The following is a 13202-nucleotide window of genomic DNA, read 5'->3' on the forward strand; positions in this document are numbered from 1 at the left end:
CCTTGGAAAAACGAATTCATCGATGAGTCTTAAGAAGTCAGCATGGTAGTCTACATGGACATCATCTTATTAACCCTCGTTGATCTGCTGATTTTCCTTCTCTTGGGGTAAGGATTTGCCCGCCCACGGAGTCGTCCCGATGAGGTCCCCAGCTCCTTCTGTTTCTGCAGGTTCCAACCATGACCTCATGTCGAAGCAGACAGACCTGACATCAAAGGCCTTTCCTTTTAACAATATTATTTCATATGAGCTATTGTGATTCTATCCAAGAGAACTCTTTTCGTAACAATCTCAACTTCTCCTGGTTTGAAATACTTCGATGATGTTCCCGGTGCCTTAAATAGACTCTTTGAGGTCTTTAAAATACAATGAGTAACCTCCTAATGATTAAAGATAATTTACTTGGAGGGAGAAAATCCCCTCTGTGCTTAACTTAAGGAGAAATTGTTTCTCCTCATTGTGAAGACAGGTGCCTGGTGGAGAGCTCAGCGCTTCTCCCTGAGAGCAGATGTCACCTCCCAGAGCTGCAGGCATGGCCAGAGTCACTCTTTCGGGCTCGTCCGGGAGACAGTGAGTGAGTTCACTTTGGCAGAATCTACACAGCACACTCCCTAATGGGCTCATGTGCTGTAGGGTCTCCCTGGATGGGCATTTGCTAGAGCAGGAAATTCATGGATTAGAGGCAGCTCTCACAAAACAAGCCAAGTACAGACAAGCAGCACCTAGGAATGAAGTGTTTGTGTAGGAAAAGTTAAGTCTTTATCAAGGAAAATCTCAGGAAACTGGAATTTTAAAAAAATGACGATTGCCTAGTCAGTAGCCTAGTTTTTGTGTGGTTTTTTTTTTTTAAGATTTTATTTATTTATTTGACACAGAGAGAGAGATCACAAATAGGCAGAGAGGGAGGCAGAGAGAAAGGAAGGGAAGCAGGCTCCCTGCTGAGCAGAGAGCCCGATGCGGGGCTTGATCCCAGGACCCTGAGAAGGCAGAGACTTAACCCACTGAGCCACTAAGCACCCATAGTTTTATATTTTATTAAATGGGCATCTGGATAGATGCTTAAGAGAGGTGTCTTTGAACAGTGGGCTCTCTTGGGGACCGCAGCTGCGAGGCTAAGTCTGACCTCTAACGTGTGAGGTCTCCGCTTGCTAGGGTGGTGAGTCGTGGGCTTAGAGCCTTCGAGCAATCAGGGGACATGGGACCGAGCACGGAGAACCACCTTTTCTAACTGGTGGGACATCAGGCAGATTGGCCATCTTGTGTGGGATGCAGGTCTGTTGGAAATTGTGCTGTAAACCCAATCTGAGCATCTTCATGGGGTCGCAGGGGCTCTTTGGAACTTGCCAGGTCGATGGGGGACTCCGTACACGTGCCATCTGTAATCCTCCACAAAATCCGCCAAGGGAGGTGGCACCGTCCTTCTTTTACAGGTGTGCAAGCTGTCGTCAGAGGGACTAGCCCCCTGAACCAGAGCCACGAGGCTGATGTGCACGTGAACCGGGATTTGCAAACACACCCACTCCAGAGCTCGTGGTCCGCGCCCCCACGTGCTCCCTCCACCCCATTATTTCATCCACATTTTAGGAAATGGCAACACCGTAATCTGCTTCTCTCTTCCCGAGCTCCACGAAGAGGGGCGGCGGGGACTCTGGAGAAGGCGAGGAGGGTTTCCTTATTGGTCAAAACTTGCAAGAAGCGATGACATGGACGGGGATTACTGGAGTCCAAGTAGAAGAGCCTGTGGCATAATTGAAAACAGTCCTTCACGGGCACAGAAGTTTGTTAAATGACAGGAAGGAATTGGTTCTTGTCGTGGTCTTGGCAAGCAGTGTCGTGCACTGATGCGTCTCTGTGCTGAATGCCTGAATGTGGGGGAACGCAGAGTCCCTTCCCTCTTGTGGTGACAGCTCCGTACTCGCCAGTCAGTCATTTGGACTTTCAATTTGCATATTTCCAAAGAGAATGGATGAATGAGCCGTTCTTTCCCCGACCAAGGTATTATGGGGCCAAAGGCACCAACTCGATACACTAAGTCATAGAGAGATTTGCATCCAACAAAACAGAAATCCACATGGAGAAGTTACATCCCATTAGAGAGAATATAACAAATTGTATAGAAATTTTCTAGTACTTTCATCACCAGGAAGGAAAATGGTTCAGTGCGTTGTCTAGAGATCATGAGCCGTTGCCTTGTGACAGCCCGAGGTTCCTCCTCCCGCCCTGGCAGGATTATAACATTGCTCCCTGTCCCTCCCAAAAGCTTGCCCGTTTGGCCCATAAATCATACTGTCATCCTGTTTATAAGATCCCCAGGTGTATGTGTTTCAGTAAATTTGTCTCCATATTGTTCTGTTAAACTCTTTCTGTCCCCCTCGGTGGCCTCTCACGTTTGGTCATGCACTGCTACGTGTTGGATCGCTGGCTCCCTTCTTTGAGCTTCTGTCTTGCCCTGGCCCAGGTCAGCTCAGGCGACAGAGACCACGCTGTCATTCAGGTTGACGTGTTCTAAGCACGTAGTCTTACAGCCCGATACCTTTTCCAGCGAGCTCTCACATCTTGTCCTCTTCCTCCTCAGAACGATTTTATTAACATTAAAATATTTGAATTCCAGTTAATATGCCAATTAAAAAAAAAAATGCCCGGCTTTTGATTCATGATTCTGGAGGCTCAATGATTCATCCTTAAAAGAAGTGAACCGCTGTGCTGAAAATATAATCAGGGAAATAATGAACATGGTAAATGGAAACTTTCTGTTTTGAAAATGTTCAAAAATACATTTTTGTGAAATTAGTTTGAACAAATTGAGCCAAGGAGTGCGTGATATGGTAGATGCTCCCCGGAGAAGGGAAAGGTTGGGGAAGCTTTGTGCTTGGAACAGAGCGAGGGAGAACAGACAAGGGTGCGTTTGACACTTTGAGTGAGAGCATGTAGACGACAGCCAGTTAGCGAAGCTCCCCGAGACCTAGAGGGAGAGTTCCGAGGAGAGCCTCGGGCTTGCAGGGTGAGACCTCACATAGGGGATGGCCGATGTCATTCAGGGAGAGACGGCACGGGTCCCCTTGGTACTGGCTGCTCTGGCTAGAATCAGCAAGTCTATGCAAACACCACATTTTCTTTCTTTTTCTTTTTAAGATTTTATTTATTTGACAGAGAGAGGCACAGCGAGAGAGGGAACACATCAGGGGAAGTGGGAGAGGGAGAAGCAGGCTTCCCGTCTAGCACGGAGGCTGATGCGGGGCTCGATCCCAGGACCCCGGGATCATGACCTGAGCCAAAGGTAGACGCTTAATGACTGGGCCACCCAGGCGCCCCATAAACACCATATTTTCATGAGGTCATATTCCCGTGGAAGCAAGAAAGAATCAAGTTGGCTGGTACCACTTTTCTGGTTTGACGCAATGGCTTGCTTTCTGCTGGGGGCTCCGTGAGTGAAGGACTTGGGGATCTGAGTGTCAGCAGTGACCACCCAGGACACGCTTGATGCCCCATCCCCCTTTTCCCTAGCCACTGCCGTCACCACACCTGCAGGAACGTGGGTCATCAACTTGTCTTTCAGACTCTGCAGTGACCCTCCAGGGGCAGCTGACATCCCAGCTCCTGGGTGGGTCGCTGACCCGGTCTTCTCCTTCATTCCAACATGAGCTTCGTTCCATTCCTGGCCACTCTTGGGGTCTCCTCGTAGCTGTGGTCTCTCCTGCTCTTGACCTGGTGGTCCCTCCCCAACCTTCCAGCTGCCTTTACTCTGATCCTTTCCTTCTCCAGTTCTTGAATTCACCGTGCCGCTGGTGGTCCTCAGTGTTCTTGTCCTTGTTGTGACGGTTTGTTTTCTTCTCTCTGTCCTGAGGGCACGCGCTCTGTGGGTTGCCACCGCACACCCCCACCGTGGGTGGTGGGCGAGAGGAGGGCTCCGGGGCTTTCGGGGCTCTGTCTACGCCACCGCCCCCATATTTGGTGCCACATCTGCCGAGAGCAGCAAAGACCCTAATTTAGTATACAGAATGCAACGTTTATGGTTTAGTTTGTTAAATACATACTGATATGTTTACCGATAGGTGTGTTTTTATTAATCTACATATTTTCGTATATGTGTATATGCTTATTATTTATATCTTAATTCGCATATGTAAATAAATGGTGATCTATATTTTGATGGTTAGCAATCAAGTGCTAAGCACTTGTCACTCGTCGGCTTTGATTCCCCCCCGTGATACATGTTGGGTGGTGGTACCACCGCTCAAACAGGACGCAGAATGTGGGCTGGGAAATAACTTAAGGGAGTTCACACAGCCAGTAGGTGGCAGTATTGAGCCATATATACATACACACGCCTCCATACGGTGTGTACGTATGTGACACGCACAGACACGCATATACACATACACACATACGAACATGTGTTCTCTACCCATCTGTCTGTCTGTCTTTTACTGGAAATCTTGGGGAAAGCTTTAGTACATCAATGGCTTTAAAACCACATTGTACTTAATCTAATTTAATTTTAGTGTAATTATCCATGCTTACTAAATACCTAGATGAAATTAGTTTACTTTGGAACACTCTGCAGCAGATTTTCATGTAGGGGTAATGAGGGAAAGAATGTGCACAGAGAGAGAGGGTATGAAATCCAGAAATATATATGGAAATGGTTTTGGTAGTGACTGACATCAACAAATTAAGGAATTTGGCTCACTGTGTCCTGTCTAAAGACTGTTTCCATTCACTTCCTTCCTGTTTGTGGAGTAGCTTGCACTCAGCAAGTATCGTTCTCAAATTTTGGTCACCTTTAAGCTTAACATTTGCATGTTTGATGATTCCCTATCATTATGTGGAGTCCTACTAGATATTAATTAATTAAGAGGGAAATCAAGAAGGGCACCTGGGTGGCTCGGTTGGTTAAGCAAATGCCTTCGGCTCGGGTCGTGATCCTGGAGTCCCGAGATCGAGTCCCACATCGGGCTCCCTGCTTAGCAAGGAGTCTGCTTCTCCCTCTGACCTCTCCCCTCTCCTGCTCTCTCTCTCTCTCATATAAATAAATAAAATATTAAAAAAATGGAAGGGAAATCAAGAGTAAGTCACAAAATAATAATCACAGGCACCATTTATTAGAATCATACTGTGTACCGGTCTCTTTAATCCTTACGGCAAAGTAAGTCTTTTGTGCCCTAAAATGTCATACAGGGTAAAAGCACGTTCCAGATGTCCATACTCCAGCCCAGGGTTTCAAGCTGGGATGGGCAGAGCCACAGCCCGCATGGGCTCCATTTTGATTTTGGCCAGTATATCCCAAGGTGGCTTTTGATTGAAAAAAGGATTTATGATAGATTCTGATTCTAGTAAGACTTTTGTAGAGTTGGCAAGTGGGATTCCTTTCTGTCTTCAGTACCCATTGGCATTAATTTGGACAAATATTTCTGTATCAGGAAATTGTCGATGATGGGTCAGTCATCAGACTGAACCACCAAGCACAAGGTACCTCCAAACGGATGCATGAGATGTTATATTAGAAAGGAGGCAGAACGGAGTTTTCCGTCTGGATGCTCACCATCTGGTTTTACCTGGTCAAAATATTCTCCAAAATGTTGAAGCTTTTCTTCTCATTACTCATGTTTATTATCTCATGGGTCTCTTCTCTTACTCCTGTCTGCATGGTCGCTAATAACTAAATGTATAAAATAAAAGTTCCTATATCATGAAACATTATTTCCTCTTATGGCAGGACTTATTTTGTAAGATGCTGTGTAATGCATGACTTTTCATGTTTTCCAATCATGAGAAAAAACAGCTTCTCCACCCATATATTTGTAAGAGCTGACATACACGCATGTCTTTTGTTGTGTTTTGTTTTCCTGAATTGGCAGCATACCTTCTCTTCGTGTGTAGCTCCAATGACAATAAAGAGTAAAGGACCCCTCAGATCTCTCTTCCACGCACTCACGTGCATTGTAGACAAGAAGGCAGTGCCTGATTTATGACTTGTTCCGTTCACGCAGGAGTGACAGATTACTAGTTTGTGGTGAATTGCATTTTCACAAGAGACAGAGCTTCGATAATGGAAGGGAAACAGTATGCATCTGGTTACCCTGCCTCGCAGGATTCAGACGTCCCCTACCTCCAGATTTATATCTATAAATGCGGGAGATATTTGGCTGTCTGTCTAACAATTATTCCGGCTTTTTTATTGTCTTTGGAAAAGGAGCAGGATGCTGGCTGAGTTTCAGAACGCTCTGCTTTCCAGGAAACGGAGCTTCCTGGTTTCACGGCAGGTCCCGCAGTTGGGGACCTGTCATCATCCTGAAGGGCCACCGCGGGACAGCACGATGGGTTTTCAAGGGTCCGTTAGCTCCCTGACTAAGTGACCTTCGCTGTGTGGCGCATTCGAGAATAGCATCTACTACACGCCAAGCACAAATTCTCCCCCGTGTTCTCAGTTGGAGAAAATGTGTTTGAGCGTTTCTGTCTAAAGTGTGCACTGTCGCCCTATCGTACAATTGTGTGTGTGTGTTGGGGGGGGGGGGGGTTGGAGAGCTATTAGAGGTTCTCGGTGGAGAGAGGAAGCTGTGGGCCGCTCCGCATGGCATTAGCCAGTACCCGCCTTCTAGGAGGCGTCTGGGTGAGGCCGGTTGATGAACAGACAATGAACATGGAGTAAACGTGCTAACAGTCGCCCGCTGGCTCTCTGGGGAGTGGTGGCGCCATCCGCAACGTTGTCTCTCAAGCTGGGCAGATGCTTGCCAGCAGCACCCTCACCTAATAAGCCCTTGGACTGTGGGCTCCTTCCTCCCGCTGCTGCTTCTCGGTGTCGTTCCTGATGGTCCTCGTGGCTGCAGGGTCAGTTTCGTCTGGGTATTTGTCTTCCTGTCGTCCTGCTCCCCGCTTTGGTTTCTAAAGCGTTGTCCACGATACGAAGTATGATTCTTGGATGTTATTAATATAATCAATTATTCTCTTGCAGCCAGTGTTTTTTGGTTTTTGTTTTTTTCCATCATAGTGTAATGGTCGGAGGCTAGGCTCGCTGGTTGCACTGTCTGGATTCAGGATCTAACCCCCCACCCCCACGCCCCCCATGGCTAGTTGTACAAACGCGGACAGTTGACTAATGACTAATAACACAGCACCTACCTCTATGATTTGTGTGGGTTTAACAAGCCTATGAAAGCGAAGCTGTGAGTGTAGGGTCTGGCACAGTGGCATTAACCCTCTGCAGATATTTTTTTAAATTATAGACTGAGCTTTGACCGGAAGAAACCACGACAGACCCGTTTATCTTCACAGCTTCTTGTTTTCTTGCTCTAAACTTGCTAGAGACACACACTTTCGTCTCCAGGCGGTGTGTCCTCAAGGTAGTAGCAGGAATCAGTCTCTGTGAAGGTGTTTGATAAACTGTGGACTCGGCCTGTGTCTCACCCATGTGTGCTGCTGACCGTGACCTCAGGCTGGTCACATCTAGTCTTGTACCTGCTTTCTTTGTTTTCTCCATCTTAGGTCAGCTCTGTGGTTGCTGTTGTCATGATGGTCGTGATAATTTTTGTTGTTTGTGTTTAGTATAATGATCAAACTGCAGTCTGGTTGTGGAGCCTGGGTACAGGCCATATTCTGAAATGATTTAGTCTTCTCTTTAGAATTAGACATAGAAGCAAGTATTTTCTTTAGAAACCAAATATAGTTTTGTGATTGTTCCCTATCTTTGCTTTGAAGGTCTTCTTCAATGAGTCATTCTTTTTTGGAGGCTCACTGAACACAGATTCAAAAATTTTCCTATCATTTTGCTACATGTTCCCCCAAAACACAAGTTACCTCCTGTGTCTGTGAGCATCTCTCTCTGGGATATGAAAACGTCCTGTACAGAAAATATGTTCAACTTCCATCTCATACGTTTTAATGTAATCAACTTTCCTTTATACCTGTTCCGGGCTAACACAACAGTGATCTAATAGGATGTTTGACAGCTTATAAATGAAAAACAGTCCTTATTGAAGTCTCTGTTACTTGATGTAATTAAGTGACTTAAGAACAATATCACGGACTGAGAAGAAGACGTTGCATGTACAGCATACACGACCTAGAGTCGTTCTTACATTTTTGCGATGTAAAGTTGAATTAAAATGAGACATTTTGTGATATCGAATATATCTGTTAATTGAAAATTGGCAACGGATTTTTGGATAGAAGAGTAGTAGTTGGGGTACCTGGGTGGCTCAGTGGGTTAAGCCTCTGCCTTCGGCTCAGGTCATGATCTCAGGGTCCTGGGATCGAGCCCCACGTCGGGCTCTCTGCTCAGCGGGGAGCCGGCTTCCCCCTCTCTCTCTGCCTGCCTCTCTGCCTACTTGTGATCTCTCTCTCTCTGTCAAATAAATAAATAAGTAATATTAAAGAAAAAAGGAAGACTAGTAGTCAATGCCAGCTCTGTGTCTACATTCAGATCTGAGGCGAGCCTGTTGTCTGTCTGTCTTTTCACATTAAAGCGTTGTCTTGTAGCCAAACTTTTAGTTGTCCTGCCAGTAGCATGTCTGTTGGTATACACTGATCAGATCCGGCCAAGTACAAGGCCAATTGAATTGCCCCCAAAAGCTAATTGTCCCTGAAATGCGTCCTTGTGGATATATTGGTTGTGTGTATCTTTCCATTAATTTTGAACACGAAAGGTTATTGCCATATTATCGTAATGGCGCCATAAAATTCAGACACTTGCTAATTGAATAGAAGGCCCCTAGCAATAGAGGAAAGAGTGAGAATCAAACCTGGTGATTAGAATTTTTAAAGATAAATGATCAGGCATCTCCGTGTCTGACACGTTTCGATCATCAGTGGACTCAAGTAAGAAGCTACAAGATAACACTTTGAATGGTATATGTGAAATTCAGTTGACAAACTCTAAATTTCCAAACACCTGAAGAGCTTGGTGATTAAGTAAATATTTTCATCATTTTGTCATTTTGGAGTCCCTATTTTTCAGCTAATTCTGAGACGAGGAAGCCGGAGGGCAGTGACCCCATCCCCCTCCCCTCCCCTCGTTCTGTGTGGGTTTCCCAGCCACCCCAAAATAAGAAAATAAGAGCTGGTCCTCACAGTTCCATGGTCACCATAGTAACTGGAGTTGCTAAAGCGAATCCAGGGCACTAACCTGATAGTTTCAATGTTTATTTCAGTTTTCACAGATGAAAACCATCTTCAAGCTCTCACTGAAAGCACATAAATTCTGTCAGTCATATTCCTGCATACAAGTACGATGTAAGAGTTCTGTCGTCTTCTACACATACAAACACGATACCAGACTCCTACATTCTGAATTGCATCGCGTGTTTCATCTCGTTTTTCTCCCGCACTTTCTGCGGGGCACGTGAGAATGTGTAAATGACTAGCGTATGTTGCTTTCAAGCGTGTTGCGGACTTCCGGCGGCATTGATGTTCTCTGACTCGAGTGCTGCGTACACTCAGATGCTCACGTGTGGAATCATGCACACATTTTCCCCACACTTGGAACTTGTGTCCCAAGCTCTGCCCTTGGCATAGATCACTAAGCTGCTCACGGGGCCCCCATTCTTCCCTCAGAACCTGGTGTTGTCTGCACAAACCCACGTCACCTTGGACAAAATACTGAGGAGGCGAGACCTAAAGAAACACTGGGTGAACGTTTACACTTTCCTTCTTTCCTCTGGCCTCCAGAACCAAACTTCGTGTCATCTTACGACATCGGAAATTTCACCTACTTCTTTTTCCGAGAAAACGCCGTGGAGCACGACTGTGGGAAAACCGTGTTCTCCAGGGCTGCCCGGGTCTGTAAGAACGACATCGGGGGGCGGTTCCTGCTGGAGGACACCTGGACCACGTTCATGAAGGCTCGCCTCAACTGCTCCCGGCCCGGGGAGGTCCCCTTTTACTACAATGAGCTGCAGAGCACGTTCTTCCTGCCCGAGCTGGATTTGATCTACGGCATTTTCACCACCAACGTGTAAGTGACTGGGAAGAAATTTCTGTCCCTGCTCCTCTGTTCATGGTGAATGAGTCTACTGTGCTTTGACCTTTGAGGTTGGAAAGTTGCTTTAAAAGAGATCTTTCTCGTTTTACTGGGCTAATGGCCAAATAAATGTTTGAATATGAATTAAATATTATGCAACAATACTGTGATTTCTGAGACGGGTATTAGGAAAATAAGGTGAAGCAAAAAAGTTTCAATCTCTCCTTAGGTAATTGTCACATCAAATTAATTTGACTATTAATTTCTCATTCCTGATTTGCCAGTGTGTTCGGGACACTTTCTGAAATGCTGCTAAATGATCAGAGGCATTTTCTTTTCTACACACAAGTCATGCATTTCTGCATAATGAAGGCGGTGTTGTCTCAAAAGAGTCTGATCTCTGAGATAATGTTACTCAGGCCTGACTCTCTGCTCATATGTGAAATGCACATTCTGTCTTTCCTGGGGCTACGTTTTCAACCATTGTTCCGAGAGATGGCTGACTTGGGCAGGCATTTCTAAAATGATGATGATACTTTTTAAGTATTCTTGAAAAACTTACAATGACTTTTTTTTCTTGAAGGGAGATAGGCTTAGCTCCAGAATTGGCAAAATTTGGATGAGGGAAAGAAAGCATGGGAAGTCTCCTGGTCTTTCTTTCACTCCTCGTCTAGAAGAGTGTGGCGTGACCCACACTTATTCCCTTTCCTTAGTTGCTGTGCCCTGAAAGGATCACAGCCCATGCCCAGGGGTGACAGATCACCTTTTCATACGCAGACTCAGGGTTCCCGTGTGCCGGTGGTAACGGTGGTCCGCAGTGTAAGCTCTGCTTTGGACCATCTTTGAAATCTTTAATCTGGCGACCTAACAGTGTGTAGAACACCTGAATCAGGGTGGGGTGCGAGTGCTGATAAGGGGGACAGGGTGAGTGGCCATCCTGGCGTGTCTGGGATTGTCCTGGTTTCAGCATGGAGGGCGGCTCCACGTCCCGGGAGAGTCCGGGGAGCCTGCGGAAATTGCTGGAGACTCACTTCATCTGATCTTCCTTCCCTGTTACTCTTTCCCTCGTTCCCCCGCTGAGTTTAAATGTTAACAGCCGCTTGATAGTAACATTTGCTGCACGAAGAGTCTTCTTTCTGACGTGAGGTTAGAAGAATAAGACAGAAATGGATGGCTCCCCACCCACCCGTACCCCACCGTGACCATCGTATCGTAAGCCCAGTTTTCAACTCTAGAGGTTATTTTCCTTCCTTGATAAGTTTCTTTTAAAAAATCAATTTACAGTTTCTGAAGTAGATTTGCTTTCCAAAATCTGGTTTAAGGAATAGTGTTGGCTGCCCAAGATGGATGACCCGGCTGAGCTGACATCAGTTTTACGCACAATGGGAGCCTGGCTTACTTAGCTGTTCATTTCCCTGGCTCTGGGCAAAAACGAACAATTTAAAAAGTCATGGAAGTACCACATCTCGGCCATTCCAATGATGAATGGCCAATTTAGATACTCACAAAAATAAGTTTTAGACTATTCTAGAGGATTGTGTCATGTCAGAGATGCCCATCGTGGTGGAAATCCCCCAGTACGTAATGTCTACACTAGCAGAGAGAATTACAAGATCTTCCCTTCCTCGCTGGAATACTTCTTATCCTCAGGTCTTGGGCACGGCTTTCTGGTACCTCCATTTCTAGTCCCACAGTGGACGCTGCCTCTCCTCCTTCTTGTGTCTCAGCCGTGAGCTCACCCTCTGGACAGATGACCGCGTTCCTAACAAGATTTGCTCTGAACTGGGAGAACGTGATGCTCACGGGCAGTTGTGGCCCGGCTCTGTGTCCCGGCTCTGTGTCTGTGGCTGTCAGGCTGTGGCTAAGCACGCGAGTGTTCAGCTCATGGTTCTGGTTTGCCTCTGTGTGCCCGCCATGCTCTCTTAGCCCTGGGGAGTGGGGACAAAGCTCACTGTTGTCGCTCCTTCTGCCCCACGACTGTGTGGTTGTCTCAGCCCCTTGGCTGTGCGTCAGGTGGGAGGAAGGGCAGTCCTGCTGCACTGTGGGCTCTCAGAAGGTTCTACGGTCTCGTTCCTGGCTGTCTAAAAATGGTGGCTCCCAGAGCGCAGAAACCAGAGCTGCGCTCGAAAATATAGATTTACTTAACCAGACAATATTTTGCTGTCGCCACACTTCATAAGAGGGCACTGCGCTCCTGAGAATCTCCCCTTACAGCCCCGTCTGCGGAGCCTGAACTCGGATTTGAGGTTTCAAGATTTCCTATGTCATATTTTTCTCTCTGACCCTTTGAATTGAAAATTCTTCTTAAATTTAAAAAAAAAAAAAAAGATAGGAAGGGTCTCTAATGGGTACTTTTTGCAAAATGCTTTTAGTTGGTTATTTTTTGAAGGCTTACAAACACAACTATCTGGGGATTTTGTTTTTGAAGATTGAATGTATTTACTTGACAGAGAGGGAGATGGTGAGAGAGGGAACACAAGCAGGGGGAGTGGGAGAGGGAGAAGCAGCTCCCCGCCGAGCAGAGAGCCCGATGCGGGGCTCCATCCCAGGACCCCAGGATCATGACCTGAGCCGAAGGCAGAGGCTTAACGACTGAGCCCTCCAGGCGCCCCACTATCTGGGGATTAAAAAACAAGCTGCAGCAGCAACAGCAGCGTGCCCCGGTGCCGTCTAGAGGAACCGGGGGAATGGTTGGGTCGAGAGCCACGCTGGACTGGGGACAGGCTCTGGCCCCTGAAAAGGCCTCCCGTGCCCGTCTTCACAGTCCTCTGTCCCTCTAGCTGCGGCTGAGTGAATGCGTCCGTCCGGCAGGATTAGAAGTGTCATAATTGCTAAACAGTCTTGTTTCCACCCCGAAATGCCTGGGCTTCCACAGAGGAACCGCAGAGGCACACCTGTCTCTGTCTCGACTTCATCCTTGGGGTGTTTGGGAGGTGATGATCTTGAGGCCGTCGGAAGGAGCTTGTGCCGCGCAGCGTCCTCGCAGGGCTGTCTGACCTGCCCCCTTCTTTCTTCCCCCGGCCCCCCAGGAACAGCATCGCCGCCTCGGCCGTGTGCGTCTTCAACCTGAGCGCCATCTCCCAGGCCTTCAACGGGCCCTTCAAGTACCAGGAGAACTCACGCTCCGCCTGGCTGCCGTATCCCAACCCCAACCCCAACTTCCAGGTAATTTTAAGGGGGGCAGTGGGGCACTTGCTCCCCTAGAAAGCAGCACCCTGTGTAGACAGGCCCGGCACAGCTGAAAGCC

General features: G+C 47.1%; 1 protein-coding gene across 1 annotated transcript in view; it reads left to right on the top strand.

Annotated features, from left to right (window-relative positions):
• Positions 1-13202, top strand: part of SEMA5A (semaphorin 5A) — a 464615-nt gene that overhangs the window by 313419 nt on the left and 137994 nt on the right. The window contains exons 10-11 of the mRNA XM_080804210.1: positions 9664-9949; positions 12985-13120. Coding sequence (XP_080660336.1) covers positions 9664-9949; positions 12985-13120 — 422 coding nt within the window. The remainder of the gene's footprint in view (positions 1-9663; positions 9950-12984; positions 13121-13202) is intronic.

This window comes from Martes martes (assembly GCF_963455335.1).
Source record: "Martes martes genome assembly, chromosome: 5".
NCBI lineage: Eukaryota > Metazoa > Chordata > Mammalia > Carnivora > Mustelidae > Martes > Martes martes.